General features: G+C 39.5%; 2 protein-coding genes across 3 annotated transcripts in view; one reads left to right on the top strand and one right to left on the bottom strand.

Moving 5' to 3' along the window:
• sowahb (sosondowah ankyrin repeat domain family member B) overlaps positions 1 to 25,692 on the bottom strand; it is a 236,346-nt gene that overhangs the window by 115,342 nt on the left and 95,312 nt on the right. The window lies entirely within an intron of this gene.
• onecut2 (one cut homeobox 2) overlaps positions 18,909 to 25,692 on the top strand; it is a 33,896-nt gene continuing 27,112 nt past the window's right edge. Inside the window, 2 exon segments of the mRNA XM_079365236.1 lie at positions 18,909 to 20,237; positions 20,239 to 20,494. Coding sequence (XP_079221362.1) covers positions 19,278 to 20,237; positions 20,239 to 20,494 — 1,216 coding nt within the window. The 5' untranslated portion in view covers positions 18,909 to 19,277.

The following is a 25,692-nucleotide window of genomic DNA, read 5'->3' on the forward strand; positions in this document are numbered from 1 at the left end:
CTCGTTTTCTCTTGTTAACAATCTTTACTGAAGTTTAAGATTTGATCTGTTAGCTCAATCAGCTGGTGCAAACTAATAATAATAGGGTACTTCTTCCAGTAAAAAAAAAAAAAAAGGCTTGGGTAGAATTAGAGAATATTTGCATCAACAACTTTGCTTTCCTTTTGATCCAAAGGCAACTTGACTGGTTGAAGATCTTGAAGATGTTTCACCCCTCCACCGAAAGGTTTCATCAAACTGTTTGGAAGATGGATCTGGACATTGAAGCCTCTGTGGATCACTAGCATGCTAATGATCAACGATGTGGTTAATTTCTGTCTAATGTTCAGATTAAACTAACACAATATAATGTAACTAACTCCATTGAAAAGCCTCGGCGAAAGGTCTGACATTCATCGCTCCGACCACCAGATAATGTAGAACTGAAGAGGACCGGACCGGTCCCCTTTGGATCAAGGTTCAAATACTAAAGATATGATTATAAATTTAAACTAAGACAATAAGATAAAGTCTTCACTTTACTCCAACTCTAGCTTCCCATAGACAGATACACAAAAGCATGCAAACACACACACACACACACACACACACACACACACACACACACACACACACACGTGCACCTTACTGAAAGGGGACTATCTGTCTACACTATCCCAGTATGGCTTTGTCTTTCTGGTCTTTTTAAAAATACAATTTAACCATAAAATTACTTCAAATTATTATTATTATTATTTTTTAAGGAGTTTCCAAAAGGGCACTGGCAGGATTAAGAGATGTATGTCTAAGAGGCGTTCTTCATTAACCTGAGGCGGAGGGGGTCTACCCTGGCTTACACACACACACACACACACACACACACACACACACACACACGTGCATGTAGTCTCTGAACAGCAAACAGAGTGGATGTCAGCAGCCTGCAGGTCAATAGTGTGCTGCTGGGTTTTTTTGGTATATCTGTGGCGTTTTACCCAACTCAGAGCTCAAAGGTTGGCGAGCGTCTTCTGAACGCTGCCAACAAAACGGGCGGAGGAAAACACACAGACTGAGTCCAAAATGCTTCCTACATACTGCACCACACGAAGTAGAGAATAATTATCCATGCACAGTGGAGACAACATGCATTTTAAAACGTAGTGCACAGCGTACACGTATGTTCACTTACTCTGCGATATTACCCATCATGCATTGTGGTGCAAAGAGCACGGCCTCGACCTGCTTTTTGTGTAAAGGGCCTTGGCAAGCGAGACGCCGTGTTTGACTGCTCTCATCCTTTCTGCTCACGATGGTGATGAGTTAACGACCACAGTCTGTGCTGAAAACGAATTCATGGCCGTGACTCCATTGTTAAAGAGATTTTTGTTTGTAAATGGGAAAACGTCCAGATCTCGTCAAATTCTTTTTATGAGTTCAGGCATGAAAACATTGTCATAGAAATACTTGTTTTATTATTTATTATTTTGTGGAAAAATGCTGAATGTAATATTAGTAATAACTGAAATGAATGCATTAATTTATTCTTGATCTTCATATTCTTTAGTGAGATTTTTATATTTTACAATCAGAGCAGTAGTAGTATTTAGTTATATTAAGTATTTAGTGATTAGGAGAGGTAATATAGAGAATGAGCGTGTTTGAATATGATCTAAAAATAACATTTAATTTAAATAAGGATCAAATAAAAGTGACAGTGTTAATGTGACCATCAGAAAGAAAAAAATCTGTCTTACATATTTATGTGTACATGTATTTATATTTACATATTCAGGAATCACGTTTTTTAAATAACTTATATTAATAAATGTGCATTAAAAAATACAACAGTAAATTCTATCAAACAAACATCCATTCAAATAATGGGGAAATCTCCCGATCCCAGATATTAACATTTTAAACATCAATAAAGAAAAAAAAGGAAAACTTGTTTTATAATTATTAAAAAGACAGAATGAAGTGAATCTTCCTGCTAAGTAAATTAAAGTAACATTTTTAAATTCACTATTTTCATTATATTTTTAATTTAAAAATTAACCCACAAGTTTTATGTTCATAAATACCAGAGTGTGAGCGCCTCTCTGTGTGTTATTGTCTGTGTGTGTGTGTGTGTGTGTGTGTGTGTGTGTGTGTGTGTGTGTGTGTGTGTGTGTGTGCGTCTTTCTTCTGTTTTCAAACTGATAATCAATCAGTATCTCCTTCTGATGAATGATGTCATTATTTCTCCCTCAGTAGGTTTGCAATGATCAATCATGATGACAAATAAACAACAATAACTGATACAACGTTCAACTTTTCAGTAAGTCACATAAAAACAATTGAATTTTTTTTATTCAGTCCTGAACATTTTATTTGTTGTGTGAAATTTCAGAAATCTTTAATGTTCTAGAAGTTTTTTCTTTTCTTTTTTTTTTTTTTAGAGGGAGGGCATTGACCAGAAACAAACGGTCTCAGGGATGTAGGTCAGCGTGGATGGAAATGAGCGAAGGTCAGATGGCGTGCGCCGGGGGCCGCTGACCTCTGACCTCTGCCTTTTAGCCCAACTGCGTCATGACAGCAGCTGCTAACAAAAGAAAACCTGCAGGAGTCAAACAGCTGGATTTAAACAGGCCTCCGTAACTTTACGGATTAAGATCCATTTTCATCTGAATGGAGCAATTTGTTCACTTTCATACAGAATTAAACAAACAATGAAATATTCTCATTAAGACATAATAATGTAGTATATAAGGTTTAAATATACTACTTCATTTTTAAACTGTTTTTCCGTCGTCGTATATGAACTTCTCATTGGAAAACAAAAAGATGTTATTTTTATCCCAACAGCAAACTCGGCGTGCAGAATGATGATGACACTGTATTGATTCATGTGGGACAAACAGACAGAGATTAAATGTGAGAAGTAAAGCTGTACGTCCACACGCAGTGACAACCTCAGAGTCACTCGTGTAAGAAAGGTAAGGGAGCAAGAGATTTAAAAATACACATTATGAGGAATTTTAATAAAAATGTCCAAAGTGTCTTTTCCGTTGATGTTGGAGTGAAAAGATGACGAGAAAACTTTATTGATCGCTGCAGGAGGAAACAAGGTCACAGCAGCAGCAGCAGTGGTGGTGGCAGCTCAGAGAGTGACAAAAAAATCTGCAAGCGTAAATTTCAGCAGATAAAACTGACAAACTCATGAAACGTGTTCATTTAAATAAGACGTTTTAGTTGAGATAGTTTTTGTGTTTCTGTTTGTGGCGTGAGGTTTGGGACAGTTTGGGTCTGAAGCTCGAGCAAAGTCCAAGCATGACCCAGTTTAAAAAGCGGTACAAACACATGGTTTTGAGATCAATTTGATTTTTCTTAGTCGACGTGAGAAATATGAAATTAAGGACTAAATTAAAAAACATTTATTTACTGTATCTGCAGACCGTTTTATTAACCTGATTTATATATTCAGTTTGTCCATTATGACCTGTTAAAATTTAAACATGTGTAAAATGTGCAGTTTACACAATGTGAAACTCTCAGTTAATTGTTTGTCTCTAATCAAATCTTGTATTGATTCATTGTGTGTTTTGTATTTTTCTTTCTGTTTGTTTGTCGACCTGCTCAGAGGCTGCAGAGGAAGCTCATCAGCTGAATCTGGTGCCATGTGTCTCCTCCTGTTACGTGAGTATGAAGAATGAATGAAACAGTTTAGATTTATTTTTCATGGTTTGCTCCTGCAGCCGTGCACGCCTGAGGATTTACAGGCTGTGCACACGGCACCCTGTTCACCACTGAGATTCATTTATTTTTTGTAAACGTTATCTGACAAACTGAACCACGCTCTACATGACAACTATTTTATGTAAACTTTTCCTCTGAGTGTAAATCCATTGGATTGACTTTTTACAAACTTTGGAGTCTTGATCGTATTTCAACAAAATTCAAGATTTAAAAAAACAAGAATCTTCAGCACTAACAAAATAATTATTATTATGAGGACAAATATTCATGGTTCAAGTAGAGGTGTCTGGAGGTCCTTAAAGGTTATTTTTAAAACTAAGAACCAACCACACGATGACATTCAGGGAAAATATCAAAGTAGTGCATTGTAAACTTTGTAGAACTAGATTTGACTGGAGAGCCGATAAAACCGATCTGCTCATCTTCTGCCGTCTCTGATTCCAACATGAGGAGGTGTGAAATATTAAAGGAGCTCCTCCTCCTCCGCTTTGATCAGGAGTGTGAAACCTTCAGTCTGCAGCCGTCGTGCTGATTGTCGACTCCGTCTTCAGGTCGAGAGGAAATCAATCAGTCGACTGTTGATGATTAAAGGAGCAACACGCCAGAGGACATTAAAGAATCATGGAAAGGGGAGGAGGAAGGCTTCGCTTCTTTAGTCCTGCTGTTAATTAACGCAGATTCTCTGTAACGATCTGGGTTTTGGTGAATTATTAAAAGTGATCCTTTTTGTCTTTTTAGAATAGATTAAACTAAAAATAATATTGGAGAGAAAGATCAAACTGTCTGAGGAGATTTAAAGTCTGATTAGGCCGAGAAATAACTTCAGCATTGAACACTTTTTAATCGTCCTCGGCCTGACGAGGACCGAACCACGAGGCTGCACAGCAGAGTTATTAACATGTTAGCGCTGTTTTCAGTTAATGAGTCATTCCTAGCGTTCGGTGACATTTGAGTCCCCATGACATATTATGGTGTATTTTGTTTAAAACTGGGTCAATACTCTTTTTGAAACGTTTTTCTTCAAGTATAAATCTTACTCTACCATAGAAAAAAAGGATATATCCTCAGAATTGATTGTTTTAAATTAAATGTTCTCATGTTAGTGAAGGGCAGGTTAAAATGCCATGTCCCCAGTCATGTTTACGCAACTAAAATTGCATAAATATGGCATAAATATAAAAAAAAATTGAGATTTCTTTTTATTGGTATATAGTCTTTTTTTAAATGTTGCTCATCATATAATAGTTTTTGTCATTTATATAATTTTAATGCATAAAATCATTAAAAGACACTGTGTCCCTGAATTGACTGTCCACCCTGTTACTCTGGTGAGAGTCCCTTTGGACGAGCCCCCTAAATGTTCCCATGGTAACAGAACTCTTAGGCTATGCTCTCAAGAAGTGATACATTTTTGGAGGGAAACATCAACAAGAAGCCCAGTGAGTATCACTCTTTTATCAACCTTTTTTTCAATGTTTTAGAATTGTTTATAGATGTGGTAAAGCATAACATGTCCACTCTGTTACCCTTATATTTAGTGGAAAACAGTATTTTTTTGTGGTATTGAAAATATTGCTGATAAATATGTACAAAATACTCCTTAATGGTCGTTTTGTATTAGGTTGTTTTCCTTCATAGGGGTAGAAATGGCTAGGTTTAGGATAAAATGTCCCCCCTGTTACCGTCCACCCTGTTACTGTTATGATCAGTAACAGGGTGGACACGGTGAATGAATTTGTGTTTACAGCATGTTTTGACATTTGTTATAAGTGTATTATGTATTATCTATTATAATCATTATTTAAAAATCAATTATTTAAATCAGTATACATGTATTTGTTAGAAAAATGGCACCAATGTCTGCTGCGGAAAAGCAGCAGCGTTACAGGGCACGTTGTGATGCAGACCCTGTGAAAAGGTTAAATTACCTCAAAACAGAGAGGGAGAAATGGAGAAGGGACAGGGAGGAAGGAAGGAAAAAGAAAATATCAGAACAAATGCCTTATCAAGGAGCCACTACCTCTGAATAAGAGGTCATTCAAGCTTGAGAAGAAACTATGGAGTTTCTTAGAAAAGAATCTTGGGATCTGGTTAGGAAAATAGTTTGCGTTTCCTCAAACATCTGTTGGTTAGTAACAGTAATTTTTTTTCCTATGTTGTTTAATGGGTAGGGAGTAAATATGAAGTTTGAGGTGGAAAGGTTCCTGTTTTGGTCAGGCGGTGGGGTAGATGAATTGTATTTCTTTAATAATAGGAACTTATTTGGTAATTTTGTTTATTTGTTAAGATCCCCAGTAGCTTCTGTGTTAAACAGTAGCTACTCTTCCTGGGGTCTCCATATTTTCATTGACAATATTTCATTAAATGGTGCATGTGTGTGTGTGTGTCCACCCTGTTACCCATGTGTTTTTGGGATATTAATAAAATAAAATACAACAATATGATGTTTATCTTTGTGGTTATTTGCAGGGAATAAATTGGTGAAATACAATCAATTAAAACATTTTTCAAATTCCATCAAACTTCCTTTTATTTCTAAAAGACATATGTAAGAATTACGTTTTACGTCAAGCTATAACAGCTTTTTCAAGATAAAGCTTGTTCAAGAAGAAAAATGTTACAATGCTTTTCCAGTGTAAAGAAAGGGACATTTGAGCTTTAAGAAAATGTAATTAAGAATATGACAGGGTTTTCAAAACAATACGTAATAGAGATGATAATGTCTGGTAACAGGGTGGACATTTGACCTCTGTCACACGGAAAGAATCTATCTAAAATTAATAGATTATAATATCCTGAGCTGGACTAATATCATTTTCTGATAGTTTATAAAGCCCTCCTTCAGATCAAATGTTGAAATCATGAACATTTTGACATTTTTTTTTGAAAAGGTATCGAGCTGAAATGGCACCGAATAGCAGGAATGACTCTAATGTTGAGCTGGTGTAAACATATTTAGGGATGTGATTTCTCCTCGTCCTCCTGTTTTCAGTGTTTTTATTTAAACATAAATATATATATATATTTTAGACATAAGAGTTGCACCCACTCGAGGCGCCCATAAAGGGGAAAGCTTTCTGGGATGGGACCAAAAGAGGAGGAGCCACGGAGGTTTAGAAAAACAACATGGTCCATCCTAATTTTAAGAAGCAACAACCATGTTTTATATCAAACCTTTAACACTCACCACGACCTCGAAAAGTAATAAATACACACTTTTTATTAATTGTAGCTTCAGTAAAAGTAAATTTACATTTCTGGCGAACGAAATGTCACCTCCGGGTCACTTCCTGCATTTGGTACATTCCCGTCGTTTGTAAATTTGTTTGGTGACTGGTAAAAGTGTTTCACTTCTTATAAATGTGTGTAACAAAATGTAAATGTGTCTTAAATGTTGTTATTTTGCTTTTCACTTCCCAGCCATCGTATATAAATCCCCTCTTCTTAAAATGATAGGAAACGTATTCTTCGTCATGTTACCGACGTTAGCTTAACTGTTATGGTGTTGGAAGAAGCCACTCCAGATTCTGCTCAAAGTCAGAAAAGAAAGAAGAAGAATAAAGGAAGGAGCTGGCTCAGATTAAATCATACAGTATCCTTGGAGGGCCCATTCGCTGGGCCTGTCAGGGGCCCGGCTGTTTCTGCAGGCGGGCGGGTCTGCATCCCCCCGTTTAGTAAGACGTCTTTACGTAAGTGTTCAGATTAGAGGAAGAAGGAAATAACTAAGAAGCTGTTTTATAACAATACATTTTAAAGCAATTAAACAACAAACTCATTCACACATTTAAAAACGTTATCTCATTCAATATAATAATCAGGATTCTAGCTTTAAATGTGATGCACAGCAGGCGCTCAGGACGATATCTGAACTTCAATCTTTATTTATCTGTCAACTCTGCAGACTCTCTGACGTTAGCTCAGCGTGCAGCTAAAAACAAAACCAATGAAGCTGGAACCTTTTAATGCTGCCGACAGGCTGCTTCACCTGAAATACAGCGAAGAACACCACCTACAATAAAGGTATTTCCTTATGTGCAAAAAGGTAAGTGTGTTAATCATACAAATGTGCATTTCTTTTAGAATGTGTTGTGATTCGCAGCACTTTCTCACTCGGCTTGTTTCTCTATTTAACTTCTTGAATGTCTGATTCTCTGCGTCAGTACACTGTGGGATCATATAAAGATTTATCTTCTGTTTTATTTTCAGGAAGTTTTGTATTCTTGTCAGTTGGTTTTGTCGATGTTTTAGTCCTGTTTATGAGAGTACAAGAACTAAGTTAGAGGGACTGGTGGGCTGTTTTTTGGCTGCAGAGACGTTGCACACCTTCCTGCACGTGAACGTGAGAAGCTGCAACAAATCAGGTATGAAATCATTCAAACGACTACTGTTAATATGTGTATTAAGATGGTACACACACACACACACACACACACACACTTGTTAATAAGTGTAAATGTGTTCTCTGAGAGGAAACTGAGCTCACATTCACACTTATATTGATCTGAATTAGCATGAGCTGCTGCTGCCTGTGGCCATGTTCTCTCTGATCTCTGCTAAAAACACAAATATATACCAATGTGTGTGTGTGTGTGTGTGTGTGTGTGTGTGTGTGCTGTGTGACTGAACTCAGTCTAATGAGGGAACACGATGATCACTTATATGACATAAATCATGAAAGATGTCCTGATCCAAACAAACGTATCAGTGTGGATTTTTCTTTTAATGTCCATAAAATGAAATAAGTGACACGAGAGGAGTTTCCTTCACCTTCTTAAAGATCAGCACGTCAACGTTTTCATCCGTCCTTTCTTTCCGTGTCTCTCTTTGGGGTTTTTTTCTTTTTGTCACGTCTTTGCTGATTTGTAGCACAGCTGTCTTTATTGTCCTTCCTCACCATCACTGCTGCAGCTTTTTTCACCTTTTTTCACAAAATTTGACATTAAATACAAAATAAAAGAAGATCATGTAAAAGTCTGTTCTGCTGGATGCAAAACTGTCATCTTGATGTTACCAGCCAAACAGTCATACACCGCGCTTAAGGTGTTAATACTGCCGGCCCTGATTTAATGTATGATTCCTCTTATAACAGTCTAAATGTTACAAAAGTACGGTGGCTGGGAAGGGCAAAGTGTGAAACACTATGAGACAAATTTATAATTTATATTTTGAAAAACACTTTTACATTTTGTTTGTGTTAAAAATCAAGATGCTTGATGGTAAATTAAACACATTTATTTAAAACGGGTTGAGGCTTCTGTTCGACGCTTTAATTTATTTTGCTTCTTTCGTTGTGAAAACGAATCACTTTAAAATGTCCGACTCTCTCGAGGCTCTTTGGTTGCACTTCACTGGAGTTCATCACAAGTCCAAGGCCGTACTCGATGAATGATACGAATTCATAAAGTTTTTGAGATGAAAGGCCGTTAACTGGGTGTTTATTTAAAGTTGTACACGCAGTGAGAATGGCGTGCGCTCACATTTGAATACAGCGGGTCGGCTCCGCACGCGGCCATTGTGTTCACATTAGAAGCCGATTTCACGGCCAGCAGAACCACAACAAAAGAGGCAGCAGGTCCAAAAGTTTGAAAAGACTGCCGGAGAATAAAGGAGGAAGAGAGAGGAGGGAGGAGGAGGAGGAGGAGGAGGAGGAGGGATGAGGAGAAAAGGGGGAGAAGATAGAAGAAGAAAAGAAAGAAACAATGGACGTGTGCCGGACTCTGTTTCATTTTTCTTCCCTCTAAATTGCAAAGAATGGCTGAGATGCTACAGTATAATGTGTGTGTGTGGGGTGTGTGTGTGTGTGTGTGTGTGTGTGTGTGTGTTTCACAGAGCATATACGTCTCTATATTACATCCACATTTAAGACATTTAATCTTTACTGATTTTCATATTTTCGTTTATAGAGAGACTAATCTTGAACACAAAAGCCAAAAAAAAAAAGTTGTTTTAATTAAATTAAAATCTTTTCTGATCTCTCTCTTATAAACTCTCAGTTTATGTTTTTACTCTCTCAGTAAATGTGAGCCTCGAAAAACTAATTCAATCTTAATGGATTTTTACATAAATACATTTTTCTCATTCATTTACGTATTTGTCTCTTTATCTGTTTAAACATTACAGAACCAGACACATTAAAGGACCCACCATGCAGTAGAAACAGATTTTTATCAGCGTTGCATATACGCACAAAAAGTGGTCTGAAGCTACGCTACGCCATTTCCCACCCAAAGTTTGTGACAAAAACAAACCTGGAGGTAAAATGTGCGCACCGGTAAGCAAACTCAGACGTACGTAGAATGGGTTCTACTGTTCTATGAAAGAGAACCCAGGTCGGTACACAGGCTGGTTTAAAGAGGGGCAAACAAAAGGCAAAACGAGAAGCTGGGGTAGGTAGGAACAAGGCAGCACAAGGAAGACGCTACTTGGTGTCAACACGAAGGAGGAAACACACACAGGGATTAAATACACAGACAATCAGGGGTTAACGAGTCACAGACAATCATTGGTTAACGAGTCACAGACAATCATTGGTTAACGAGTCACAGACAATCATTGGTTAACGAGTCACAGACAATCAGAGGTTAACGAGTCACAGACAATCATTGGTTAACGAGTCACAGGTGAGCACAATCAGGGCGTGGCATCTCAAGGTGGGAAAACGAGGGATCTGAGGGAACTTTACTGCTTGTGTCAAAATATCTTTTCAAAAGTATGATTGATTAATTGATTGATTGATTGACGAGTCAATTTGAAAAAAGAAAAGAAAAGAAAAAAACATTTGACGCAATTATGAAACAGCAAACAGACAATCAGAGGTCTCAATGATTGGACTGATTGCTGTATACAGCTCTTTATTATTTCCTGCTACAAAATCTTTGTTTTATACAATTTAACAATTTATCACAATTATTTTTACAATAATACTTTTCGTTAAAACCAGAGATAAAAACAAGCTTCAGTGTCAATCATTTTCTTTTTATTTTAATATTTAAGTCGAGGCCTCTTTTATTCACGACTGATTAATACAAATATAAAACAATCATAATAATAGATAATAAATCTTTAATGTGATATTTATCATATTTCTATTAATTATTTTGTATTTTATTTAAAGCAATAAGAAGGTGTTATACAAACAGAGATATTTGAATTATCAATATACATTTTTTGAATTATTTCAAATTATTAAATTCACCCTAATGTGTCTGTTTATTTATCTAAATATTGTTGATGTACAAATAAATATTTGCAATTTGTTTTGTCTTTGCAAAACCTTGAAAAAACAAAAATCAGCTCTCAGAGAAGTGCTAAAGTAAATGTTTATTTATGTTTTATTATAAAAGTGTATATAAATTATTCACTGACACTAAATCGGGTAGCTCCTAAATGGTTTCTCTGTGTGAGATATTAATCTGTAAAATGTGTTTGAAACCTCTTTAATTAATGTGAATAATTCTCTCTCTCATCTCGTGTTTACGTACATGAGATCTGTTCATTGAATTACTTATAACATTCAAGTCTCACACTTTTGTAACAGCTCTCAATCACTTTGCACATTCACTCAAATCTAGCTTTGTCCTTTAGTAAATTAAATAAGAGCTCTAGAGGTCTGTGTTTCTGTCTAACATGAGAAATGTGTGAACACATGAAACACCAGAACAGGACTCACCAGAAACACACCCCTGCAGGAGGAGGGGGAGGAGGAGGAAGAGCCGCACAGATGGACCCCCGTCCTAAAACTGCTGGGTCATTTAGAGAGAGAGGATGACACTGGTTATATAGAGAAGAGAGAGAGAGAGAGAGAGAGAGAGAGAGAGAGAGAGAGAGAGTCAGTGGGACAGATGCGAGGCAAAGCGGAGCGGTGTTTGTCACTAACGCTATAGATTAGCATGTGGTCTCCAGCACAAAGCTGCAGATCAATACTGCTGCTCCGTACACAGCAGATGGCCCGGGACAGAGAGAGAGAGAGAGAGAGAGAGAGAGAGAGAGAGAGAGAGAGAGAGAGGAAGTGCCCTGATCAACCTCCAGCTCTGCAGTTTTTCCTCAAAGCCCACAGCTCTCCACATCCTGCCTCTTTTTTAAAAACTGTTTCATAAGATACAATATTGATTCTCGTCTTACAATCATTATTTATGTTTCAGAACATCTGATGTGGCTAATTATTATCTATGTCTGTAATGTTCAATTGTCTGCTTTGAGGCAGTAATTATTAACTCTGCTGACCTCATAAGAAAAGGATTCAGCCTGACAGATACAAGACACAGGATAGAGAATGAAAGTTAAAGATAAAATATACAAATAAAATGTGAACTATTGAGAGAGCTGAGGGTTCTGTGTGCACGCTGTGCACGGTTCTTCTCTGAGTTTTGAAGCTGTAGATTTTGCTTCTTAAAAACTTAAAGATTGAGATGTCACACAAGATGTCTTTAAATAAACAAAATAAAAAAAATATATGTTTTTATATTTAACAGACATATTGATGTGTCTGTGACTGGACCATATTATTGACTCCATCAGTTTATGTTTAAAGGAGACGCTACAAAAAATTATAGTAATATTAATAATAATGTTTGACTTACTGGCTGTTGTTGTTTTCACACATTTTATTTTCTAAACAGTATATTTAAGAAATGTATAATTATCTGTTTTGAAGGCAATGTAATGAGGTGAAGATGGAAACCAGTTTGATAATATTCAGTTTACAATTCATTTATCAACACAGTGAACTAACAGAGAGCAATGTTCATAATCAAACATTTAATATTCATTTATGAATACAACATTTCAAATTTTATTTTTTTTAATGACAGGTTAAGGCAATTTTTATTTATTTATATAGTTTAGTAACAAATTAAATCTAATGATGCTGAGGATGAGGATGTGACAAATGTTAGACTTTTATTCTGAAATTATATATAGTGTGCAAATAAAAAAAAATAATTAAACAAACAAATCAAAGTGTGTACTGATTTCACTGATTTCCACAAACAGTGTTCATATTTCTTTGCTTCTGATGATAATCATCATTATAATAATGAATAATAATCATACATGAGACTTATTATATTTATTTGTTTAATTTAGGGACGATGAAATTTAACATAATTTTAATACAGAGCATGAAACTGAAGTGCTGCAGAAAGAGTTTATAGCTAATGCTAATGTCCAACTCTCGCCCCTCGCTCGACCAACATTTGATCACATTAAACCAAATAACACGTCCACCTAACAGACCATACACAATGATATAAAGCAGTTTAAATTACAGATTTAAGAAACATAAATAACCATTTTCTGAATACTCAAAGATGCAAAACAGAGAACGTGAAAACATCCTTCTCACAGACGTCATTAGAGTAACAAGAGTAGATTCATCCACAGCAGAAAATAGTCCAAACACTTCACTCCAACCTGAGTTTGATAAAAAAATAGTTTTTTTTTAATCCAGTCGCCTCAAAATCATGAAGCATAATTAACCAAGAGAACTTCTTTTGAAATAACTTCAAGCATTTAAATAAAGTACTGAAATGTTTGAGGCAGGGATTATTAAGATTTCCAGAAGCAGCTCCTCTGTGTGTGTGTGTGTGTGTGTGTGTGTGTGTGTGTGTGTGTGTGTGTGTATTGATTTGTTTACACCCTGTCAGTCACGTCTCTGAGCCTCGCAGCATTTGCAGCCGTTGGACAGTTGACCTGTTACGACACCGAGCACAGTTAAAGTGACTTCAGAGTAAAAGTGTTGAGAAAACTTGCCGGCGTTTATAGCTCTCTCACGGCAAAGAATCATGGGAGATGTATTTTCTTCATGTTGCTTTTTAATAACCTTAGTTAACATTTTGTTAGAATAATGACTTTTTTTAAAAACATAAAAAAGAAAAGTGCAAAAAAAAATAGTCACAACAAAAAGTTCTTCTGCAGTTTTAGGAGAAACATCCTTGAGTGGGCGGGGCTTCAGTGTCAGAATGGAAATGATGTCAGCATTTTGCTTACACCGTCATATTGACTCCAAACTCTATCACTTCCTCCTCCTCCGCCTCTTCTTCCTCCTCCCCCTGCAGCTGCTCCTTTACAGCCCCCCCTTCCCCCGCCTCCTAAAACTTCCCCCACAACACTCCCCTCCCCATCACTCCTTACTCCTTCCCTTCCTTCCTCCACCTCTTCCATCATCCTTCTCCTTCTTCCCTTGCACGTCTCATTTCTCCATCTCTTCCTTCACCATCACCACCTCCTCTTCCTCCTCCGGCTGCCGTTCCTCCCCCCCTCCTCCTCCTCCTCCTCCTGTGCACGCCTCTTCTTTTCTCCCCTCTCCTCCGCTGTGACCCAGCCTCATCCTAAATCTGCTGCCGTCCGCATGAAAGCTAAAAGTTTACAGAAGCAACAGACAGACAGTCGGACGGACGGACGGACGGACGGACGGACGGACGGACAGGCAGGTCGTCCCTCAGTCAGCAGACCCCCTGCCTGTCCTACTGACAGCTGATCAAAAGGAGAAAATGGGTCAAGCTTCTGTTCTTCTGTCCTTAATTACACAACAGTCTTTAAACAAAGCAACATCTGCCCAACTACCCATCCTGCTCCTCCTCATCTCCTCTACCTTTTCTCCTCTTTACAGCCCCTCCATCCTCATCACCCAAACTCAATACAATTACAAGATCCTTGAAAGAGGTAGCAGTGGTTGGGGTAAATACAGCCTTTTTTTATAAAGGTTTTCTTCAAGGACTTCTACATGAGTGATGTACATTTGATTTTTTTTAAATGTTGAAATCAGAGTTCAATACCATGAAGAAAAAATTGATGCAGATGAAGAAAAGAAGACCTCTAAATTAAGGCAACAGCTATTTCATGAAAATCGCGGCTTCTTTTCTGCATTTCTGAGCCCCCTTGATGTCCTCGATTTCATATTCTACCGTCTGTCCTATCAAAGAAAAAAAACATGAAAAAAAAACAAAAATTCTTTGCAGATAGACGTTTTTTTCCAAAGCAGAGAACTTCATGTTCTTCTTATTTAATCTTCAGTTATTTAAATATATCTGGTGTTGTTTTTTTCCCTTCTGTTTTACATAGTTGGAGAACCGTTTGGCCAATCAGATCTTTGTAAGGGTTCCCTTTAAATGTTGACATCACTTGTCCGAGCCACAAAAACCTGCACAGAAAATGTTTAAAAAGGGTTTGTCTCACATCAGAGGTGCTGCTTGTCAACAGTGAAGGCCGGCAACTGATCATGGCCCCAGGCTGATCGAGGACTCTCAGGGGTTAAAAACATTTCAAACCATAACAGAAACTTAACATGTGCAAAGTTTGCAATGACTGGAGGAAACCTCCCTAAGGAGCCCCCATCAGACAGCGTTCACTCGTGTTGTGCTTGCAACACTTTTGCAGCCTATACATACACAAAAAGTAGCGTGTTCACTGTGCATGTTTGAAGGAACTCTGTGGTGTATTTATGTAGTAAAATGCTCCTAACACAGAACAACACCCAAGCCACGAACGTAGAAATATCCCATGAACAACCTTTGACGATATACCAGAAAAGGTATCTTTTTAAATGAAAGGAGTTCTGCATGCGTTTATGGAGGTCAGAGCTAAAGAGCTGCTGCTACATGCCCGTATACTGTTGTATGCACAATGAAGTGGGTCTGCACTTTCACCCCGAGGCCGTGCTGTCTGCCTCGGTTACATAATTGACAGTGAAAGAGGTGACACGTGTCCAGTAACTAATTTACAAAAAAAGAGAGTGTGATTGTTTTCTCTGATGCCTAAACTGTTATTTTATGATGATGGATCAGAAGCAGATAGAGCAAGAGAGAGAGAGAGAGAGAGAGAGAGAGAGCGAGAGAGAGAGAGAGAGAGAGAGCGAGAGAGAGAGAGAGAGAGAGAGAGAGCGAGAGAGAGAGAGAGAGAGAGAGAGAGAGCGAGAGAGAGAGAGAGAGAGAGCGAGAGAGAGAGAGAGAGCGAGAGAGAGCGAGAGAGAGAGAGTTATTTAGCAGTCGTTTGTCCTTGGAAGTGTAATGAATTGTAAAGTGAACAGGCTACAGGCCATAATGCTCTTTCAGTGCAGCTCCCACGCTCATCACTCCGCCCAGAGACTGTCGATAACGTCCCAACGCGCACACCAACACACACAAACACACTAACACACCGACACTTTATTTTCACAGTCTGCACTCAACACTGAGCTACACAGCTGGAAACATCCGTCCAACAAAGACATCACCTATCCAAAATGTTTTAACCAAACGCAGGGGGAGACTTCACTCATTTCAAAATTAATTCAAATAGTATTTAAGGTTTTTTTTTTAATTTTATTTTTTGTATACTTTTGGGAACATTTTCATAATGACTCTGTAGTCTGAATCAAGTCTTCTTCAATAAAGCATAAGGTTCACTTTTGAGTTGGTCATGTTAACTTTGGGATTTAAAGTCACGGCCAGAGCAAAGTGAGAAATAGACTGTTCACACACTGTTCAACATTCTGGTTTCAAATAAAATAACCTGAAGCTGCATCTGAACTGCAAACAAGTTTATATTAGAAATCAGCACCTCAAGGTCATGGGTTCTTTTCCAGAAAATTGTGGATTCCTCTCTCCGGGTGCGGAGTGAGCCCCTGCCTCAGGTGAGGTGAAGTATCTTGGGGTCTTGTTCATGAGTGAGGGGTAAAATGCATCATGAGATTGACAGAGTGGAACAGAGTCAACAGTGCTGAAGAGGCGTCAGATTTACTAGTCGATCTATGTTCCAATCCTCACTTATCTTTTTTTATCTTTTATCTTTGTTGTTTTATCTTTGTCACCAAAAAAAAATCATGGATGTAAGCGCATGATAGTTTCCTCTGAAGGACGTCTGGACTGCTAGAAAATAACCAGTTGAGGTCGATCAGGCCTCTGATTACGATGTCTTCTGGTTATCTATCTTTGGTTGTCATCTGGGTATTTCCAACTCTGAGGAGACTGAAGGGTAAATATCCCTTCTGGCCTTGGTATGCCTTGGGATCCCCCAGGAGAAGTTGGAAAACATCAATGGGGAGAGGGATGTCTGGGACAACCTGCTGCCACTGAAACATCGCCCTGGATAAGGGGAAGAAAAATAGATGATGATGATGATGGATGGATGAATGGATCTATGGTTGGTTGGTTGGATCTATGGTTGGATGGATGGATGGATCTATGGTTGGTTGGTTGGATGGATCTATGGTTGGATGGATGAATCTATGGTTGGATGGATGGATGGATCTATGGTTGGATGGAGGGATGAATCTATGTTTGGTTGGATGGATGGATCTATGGTTGGATGGATGGATGGATCTATGGTTGGATGGATGGATGGATCTATGGTTGGATGGATGAATCTATAGTTGGATGGATGGATGGATCTATGGTTGGATGGAGGGATGAATCTATGGTTGGATAGATGGATGGATCTATGGTTGGATGGATCTATGGTTGGATGGAGGGATGAATCTATGGTTGGTTGGATGGATGGATCTATGGTTGGATGGATGGATGGATCTATGGTTGGATGGAGGGATGAATCTATGGTTGGATGGATGAATCTATGGTTGGATGGATGGATGGATCTATGGTTGGATGGAGGGATGAATCTATGGTTGGATGGAGGGATGAATCTATGGTTGGTTGGATGGATGGATCTATGGTTGGATGGAGGGATGAATCTATGGTTGGATAGATGGATGGATCTATGGTTGGTTGGATGGATGGATCTATGGTTGGATGGATGAATCTATGGTTGGATGGATGGATGGATCTATGGTTGGATGGAGGGATGAATCTATGGTTGGATGGAGGGATGAATCTATGGTTGGTTGGATGGATGGATCTATGGTTAGATGGAGGGATGAATCTATGGTTGGATAGATGGATGGATCTATGGTTGGTTGGATGGATGGATCTATGGTTGGATGGATGAATCTATGGTTGGATGGATGGATGGATCTGTGGTTGGATGGATGGATGGATCTATGGTTGGATGGATGGATGGATCTATGGTTGGATGGAGGGATGAATCTGTGGTTGGTTGGATGGATGGATCTATGGTTGGTTGGATGGATGGATCTATGGTTGGATGGAGGGATGGATCTATGGTTGGATGGATGGATGGATCTATGGTTGGTTGGATGGATGGATCTATGGTTAGATGGAGGGATGAATCTATGGTTGGATAGATGGATGGATCTATGGTTGGTTGGTTGGATGGATCTGTGGTTGGTTGGATGGATGGATCTATGGTTGGATGGAGGGATGAATCTATGGATGGATGGATGGATCTGTGGTTGGATGGATGGATGGATGGGTCTGTGGTTTAGCACCAAGACCATCTCCTGAGAAACGTCTTATCTGAGGATTTTTCTTTAAAAAACTCTGATAAAACTCCGAAAACACTTTGATGAGATTGTTTTTGGCTCCTAAATTGAGCCTTGCAATTGGTCAAACATCCTCACTGTTTCCGGATCACTTTGTCGACACATCCAGCACGAGTGCTGACCAAAAAAATGAACAACAAAATGAAATGAAAAATGGACAGTAGGCTTAAAGTAATATTTCATAAAACCTTTGTTTGTTTGCAGTGTCAAATTGCTGTTTTAATCATGTGTTTATCATGTTTATGATCAGCAGGTGATGAGGTTAAATAAACAGGCACGGTTGGATGCTTTAACCACCCAGACTCTCTGTATAAATATATAAATACCTCATTTATTTCCCAATTTTGTGTCAAGTATTTTTTTTTTTCTCAGTCTGACCTGAAAACTCTCTAAACTTTCTACAAGGCAAGACCAAAACAGCACGATGAAGATGTTTCTATTAGGCCCTAGAAAGTAAACATTATACATGTCTGTAGGCCTAATAGATCTGAATAGACCTGATTTTTTAATTTGTTCATGAGTCAAATATGACAACAGGAAATGACAATCAAATCCTACAGACAAGTCTCAATAGCAAAACACATTTGCATCATTTTATAGAAACACTACACAGTATGAATTTTTGTTTTGTTCCCACCCACAGCAGACTCACACACACCGCTGTATTCACTTAATACACTGGTTGGTCATTTGTCCTGTTTGCCACACCCTCTGGATCCCATCCCTCTCTCTGATTGGCTGATTTTGCCGTCACTAAAGAATAGGACGCCCATTCAGCCCAGTCCGCTTCTCCCCCCTCCTCCCCTCACAGCAGGTTGGGTTGAGCGGTCTGCTAGGGGACCGTGGACAGCTCCCGTCTGAAGAGCAGAGTAACGCAGGAGGAGGAGAGGGCTGGATATGGGGGAGTCACCGCACAGGCCCGTACGATCGAGATAATTAAAAAAAAAAAAAAAAAAAAAAAAGGAGAAACACTTTTATGTGTTCACATCGGGGGAAAACACACAAAGAGCACGAGCTGGAGAGGCCCCCAGGAGGACGGGGAAACAACCGAGGAAGTGAAGGAAAAACGGGGGATACGGATACTGACCCATCCCGGAGCATCAGGGGAGAAGCAGCGAGAGAAAGGAAGAGAAGGAGGACAGGAGGAGAGATAATTCCGCTCGACCTGATGGACTGAGAGGACAGATGAATGAAGACTGCCTACACTAACGCCTATCGATGCCTGGCCAAGGACCTGGACGCTTATGCCATGAACACGGACATGACAATGGACGGCATTGGCAGCCTGCATGGCGGGGTGGCGGTGAGCTCCATGGCCCCTGACGCGGAGCTGATGAGCGGCCACAGCCCGCACCACGTCCGTGGGGGCTCCTCGGGGGGACACGGGGCGGCGGCGGCAGCGGCGGCCACCCTGCGGATACATCAGGACCTGGCCGCCGCCGCCGCATCCTCCCGCTCGGCAATGGTGACCGGCATGGCCACAATACTGGACGGCAGCGGGGAGTACCGTCCAGAGCTGTCCCTGCCGCTGCACCACGCCATGAGCGTCCCCTGCGACACGTCCTCTCCTGGGATGGGGATGAGCGGCACATACACCACCTTAACGCCGCTGCAGCCGCTGCCCCCCATCTCCACCGTGTCCGACAAGTTCCACCACCACCACCACCATCACCACCACCAGCGGCTCTCCGGTAACGTGAGCGGGAGCTTCACCCTGATGCGGGATGAGCGGGGGCTGCCGGGAATGAACAACCTCTACAGCCCCTACCACAAGGACCACATGTCCGGGATGGGTCAGAGTCTTTCACCAGTGCTGGGGAACGGTCTGGGTTCCATACACAACACCCAGCAGGGTCTCCACAACTATGGCACCACGACGCACGGAGGCCACGACAAGATGCTGAACTTCGATGCGCACCACACAGCCTCCATGCTGGCCAGAGGGGACCACCACCAGCACAGAGGCCTCGCTGGCCCCACGGCCGGGATGATGCCGCACCTGAACGGGATGCACCACCCCGGGCATCCGGCTGTTTCCTCGGCTGGCCATCACCCCCACTCCCACCACCACCTCCAGTCTCCGTCCCACGGGCCCGTGTTGGCTTCTACTCGGGAAAGACCGCCCTCCTCCTCCGGGACGCAGGGGGGTGAACAGCTCGGGGCAGCTGGAGGAAATCAACACCAAGGAAGTAGCGCAGAGGATCACGGCGGAGCTGAAGAGGTACAGCATCCCCCAGGCCATCTTCGCTCAGAGGGTGCTGTGCCGCTCCCAGGGAACCCTGTCGGACCTCCTGAGGAACCCCAAACCCTGGAGTAAACTAAAGTCAGGCCGGGAGACCTTCAGGAGGATGTGGAAGTGGCTGCAGGAGCCTGAGTTTCAGAGGATGTCGGCCCTCAGACTGGCAGGTAAGAGCGGACAAAACAAACCGACGTGCCGTGGTGCTGTTTGATTTTTCTTTGAGCGCTGGAATAACAAAAAAAAAGAAAAAAAAAAAAAAGAAAAAGGAATTTAAATCTCACCACATAAAAACTGACAAAGTGATATTTCTGTTCTAATCCTCTGCTGGCTCTGTGTTGGTGTTTCCCCGTGACAGCACGCGCTCCTGTGTAGAGGAACGAAATTTATTTAGCATCACTGGTGTTATGATTACCATTATTGATCAATAACAAACAGGGATCGATACAAAATGACAAGGTCACGGGATTTCCCTCCAACAAACAGTGCCTTCTCTCCCTGTCTGCACCGTGCTGTAACCCAGATTTACTTTAATTAAGAGGGAAACACTGCATTTATTACAGGTGAACTGCTTGCTCTGGTATGCACAGTAATATAACAGAATATTAAGAAAAATAGTTTGATATTATATATTTATAATTACGTTGCAAATTGGCGAGCTCAGACACATAAATGATCCGACCATCTAAAATGATTCAGTTTTCCTGTTTTAGATCAGATTGAAGTCAGTCGTGTGCCATGTTGATTCAGGTGCATCATGCTGTAGACTTAAACCCTCAGCTGGTGTTTTGTGTTCAGGAGTCCTCCGAGAAGTGTGTTTAAACAGACAGAGAGGTTTCCGAGGAGGATTGGTGTTTGAGGGTGAGCACCCCGAGGTGATCACACAGGCTGTGACACAAACATGAAGGTCTGCAGCAGCAGCATCAGTGGGTCTGGTGCCCCCTCTAGTGAGGAGCCAGGTCTCTGTCCCCACAGCGAGGAGAAGCCTCTTTTGTCTGCAGGGGAGGGGAGGAGGGGGGGGGGGGGGGGGGGGGGGGGGGGGTCAGGTGGAGTTTTGAGGGCTCAGGTTCATCGTGCAATATTGGCAGTTTTATTCTGGTACTCAGTTTGTCTGTTCAAAGTTTATGTTAAGATCTGATTGTATTTGTCAGAGTGGACTGAGGGGGTTTCATGGTTGTTTGAATTCCACATGACTTCCTGCTGAAGTGAAAACTGCAGATGTCTGAATGATCACAACAAGAGAGAGGCATGCTCAGTGAGGGACTCGACTCTCAAAAATCAAAAATCCAATACAAAATGTTTTACAGGGATGAATATGATGAGATTTGATATCTGCCTAATAAATACTGTAAGAGAGGAAACATCAGAAACAAAACATCATCAAACTTTAGGAAATCTAAATGCGAGACAGGAAGTGCATTCATACAAGTAAAAGCCCATAAATCTAATAGAGGAGTTTTTGTCCTTAAAGCAGCATTTGTCAGCCTGCATCATTTCAAAGATAACACAAATAAAGGAGAAAAAATGTAAATTCATGTTATATAATTTAGTTGTCTTAATGTGATTTTAAGCTTCCTGCCTGTAATTTGTTAAACACACAAAGGATTCAAGGAAGTCAAACTTAGAGACCCAACTCTTTTATAAAAGCAGGGCAGCATGCATTCAAAAACAAAACAAGAACTTTTTCTCTGTTTCTATCTGTTTTTGTTGGAGACGTTTCTAAACACAGAAAACAGCTTCACAATCCAAATGAACGGACTCCCTGGTTCAACCAGGTGCAAAGTTCAAAGCACCAAAATAAAAGCCCCAGATAGTCGATGAGTTGTAGAGTTTAAAACAATTACATTGAAGACAGTCAACATGTCATATGTAGATATTTACTGGTCTTAAATGATTTATTTTTCCAGTTTGAACCCGTTTATCTATAACTTCATTATCAGTGCTTTGACTTTGTTAAGATATATTTACTCAATAAAGAAAAAAAGGCTAATTCTTATAAATGATATTTAGTCTTTCGATGAAACTCTCTCTGAGCAGAGCTCCTCTTTATGACCAGATATTTATCTTCATGAAGGTAACACATGGTTGTGCGTTTTTAAACCCTAAAAGTATTTGACTCAAACTAGAGCGAAACAAGGACATAGAAATTCAATTATTCTGCACACACAGCAGGTTTTTAAAATGGATATAAATAAGATATAAATGACGAGATAAAGTCTGATTATTTCTGATTCTGTGAGTAACAGTGAACAGTTAATAGACTTTAATGTTTTTTTTTTTTTTTTTTATTCCTGTAGCTCCTTTCATTCATAAAAACATGCAGCCCGGAGTGCTTGACAGAAGAAGAGACAGAGAGGAACAGAAGTGCAGAAATGTATCAAAATATAATAATCTAATCTATATCAGTTAACGAATAACATGGTTTAAAAAAAAAGTAGACAAAGACAAAATAAAAACAAGGGAGAGAAGAAATGTAAAAACAATGATAAATAATGAAAAAGTGAAAAAACACCCAGAGAGCTCGTCGTTCTGACGTCCAGGGTGCTTTATAGGGTGCAGTGATTTATCAAGTAAAAATATGTAAAATGACAAAGATGTTGAAATGTGTCAGGACAACATGGACAAGTGTGAGCGTTTTACTAAAAACTCTAAAAGCACCTTATGTTACTGTAAGTCCAACTCAAATAAACAAATACATACATGAATAAATAAAGAAGCTTCATTATCATTTTTCCCCTCAGAAAAAAACAAATCTTCAAACATGATGATTTTTGTTTTCAGGCTCGTTGAATGATTTCATGTTTTAACAATTTTTTTTTTTTTAGTACATAAATGTATGAAAATCTAAATATTTATCACCTGGTACTTATTGCTTATTCTAGCATCTCTATTCTATTTTACAGTCTAAATTACGTCTATATTAAATATCTCTGTATTTCCCCCTGGGATTAATAAAGTATGTCTTATTCTAATTCTGTACTCAGGTGAAATTAGGCCAATTAAAAAAGACGACATGTTGTCATTACACGAGACGTGTGTGCTCTGTTTTTACATTAAAACAAATAAAGACCCAATTTAAACAACTACAAAATTTAAAAAAAATGGAAAAATGGAAGCTACAGGCTACAACAAATCAATCCTCAGTCATTTTTAATTCTATTTTACCATTTATTTGATAAATACAATAAACACAGAAAAACTGAAAACAGTAGTGTTTGCTTTTTTCAGCACTCGTTCCCTTCAGTCTTTGTGCTTTTTTACTGTGGCAAAGTTAAATATTATTATTGAAACTGATCAGGACACAAAGTCAATTGAAGTCCTGAGAAGACGTAACGTCACTCGAGGTGATCTGAACACTTTGAGTCTTTACTTTCATGTTGTAGACTTCCTCTTCTGACGAACGACGAAACTCAGGATGTATCTCCACACCTCGTTCAAATGTTCAAATCTTAAAGTTAGAGATAATCTGATGGATGTCGTCCATGTAGAGAGACATTTATCATGAACAAGAAACCGGCTGGAGATCAGGAACAATCAGAAGAAAAACAAAGTAAAGGCAGAGCAGAGTTCTGTATTCAGTCACTTTATAAACATGGAGGAGTCAAGTAAGGTGTCAGATATCCAACTTCTGAAATATTACAAATGTGACACATTTATGACACATCATCTTTAAATTCACATCATTCCTGTTACGTGTAATTCGTTCAGATTTGAGTGAATGTGTGACACCACATCGTCACAGTTCTTCAGTCTTTGTGATTTTCAAGAATCGTGATACTATATTTTGCGATTTAACTTTTTTTCACTGCAGATCATAAAAACCATAAAATCAAACTAAATTCAGAAACGTTCTCAGTCTGTTCACTTCAGTCTTTTCATTTCTACACAAAGGGAGTGAATAACACGGACGGGCCGACACCATCTAAACTCTGTATTTCATCTAAACCTGCCCGGACCGCTGAACAACTGCAGCAGTTTTTCAAAATAAAGGATGCATCCTCTTCAGCAGTAAACATTAAGAAAGCATATTTACTGAAAATACTGATACTTGGCGGCCATGAGGCGAAATGATATCAACCTGTAAAATATAGCGATACTACGCTGTATCGATTCTTTTCCCCTCATCTCGATTTTCTATAGTCATAGACACATACAAATATAAACCTCAATAGATCATTAATTGAACCTGTTTGATGTCCAGTGATAAAAGCCTTTCTCACGTTAGTTTTTAATCGTGCGTTCGTAGAGATGAGATCGTATCTCGTGGTCTTTCATCGAACTCATCCCGCTGTGTTTTAGTGGCTGCGTCACGTTACAGTGTTTGGTTCATGATATCCAAGTATAGCTGTTAAATGTGCAGTATGTTGTTTGACGTGTTGTGGTGGAATAGAGGCAGAAGTTGTGAGTATTCATGGGAGAAATGTGTCGCTGATTCTGATGGATAAACAGCTTTGAATGGATCGAAATACAAGAGCAAGAAAATCCCAGCATGGACGACTGTTTCTCCCAAATAACTGATTCCTAGCTAATTATCATTTCATCATCCTAGACTCAGTCATTTGGTACAGTGTGCATGCTAACCTGCAGTGTGATGATCATTAGAGATTCTTTGATTTTCACAGCTGCTGTCTGATGATCCTTGACGTTATAGTGCAGCTCGAGCGTTTCTCTGCTTCTCTGTGTGTTCAAACGTTTCATCATGTAGCGACACTGGACAGCCTCACACTGCTGTCCGATGGAGCTGAGCTCCTCTGCTCCATGCAGAAACTTTACTTGCTGATGAATATGAAATTTAATCCTTTATTTTAAAGGTTCACAAAGTTCACAAATCAATCGAGGGATTGTCATGAGGGTTGCTCGTGGACTCATTCTTTCTGATGAATGATGATAAAGAAAGTCATTTAAGGATTCAAATATGGCCTTTTAGAACTTTTTCTCTGAAAATAAGCGATTCTTCTTGTGTTTAAAAGCTTTTTAAGCTTTAGTTTACATGCTGTATCTTTGAAGAAAGCCACAATTGTTCAAAATAATTAGTTTTAAGTAAGCTAGTTCCCAGAAACAGGGGCGTGTCCAGACCAGGGCACCACTTTACACAGGGGCGGCCTTCAGTGTGATAGCATGCAAAATATTCCAAACATTGCAAGTAAGACAGTGTACATGACCTTAACCTGTCTTATGAAACAACTGTGCAAAGTATTCATTTACAATTTAAAATAAAAACTAAACTATGCATGGACTCCTGAAAACGCTGACTTCCTGTTAGCACGATAAGCTAGGCTAACTAAACAACAGCTGCAACCCCAAGATTGACACACGTGCAGACAAATCAGTGTTGAACTTTGACCTGCGGTGCTTTGGTCGTGTTTTT

Source organism: Symphodus melops (assembly GCF_947650265.1).
Source record: "Symphodus melops genome assembly, chromosome: 16".
Lineage (NCBI taxonomy): Eukaryota > Metazoa > Chordata > Actinopteri > Labriformes > Labridae > Symphodus > Symphodus melops.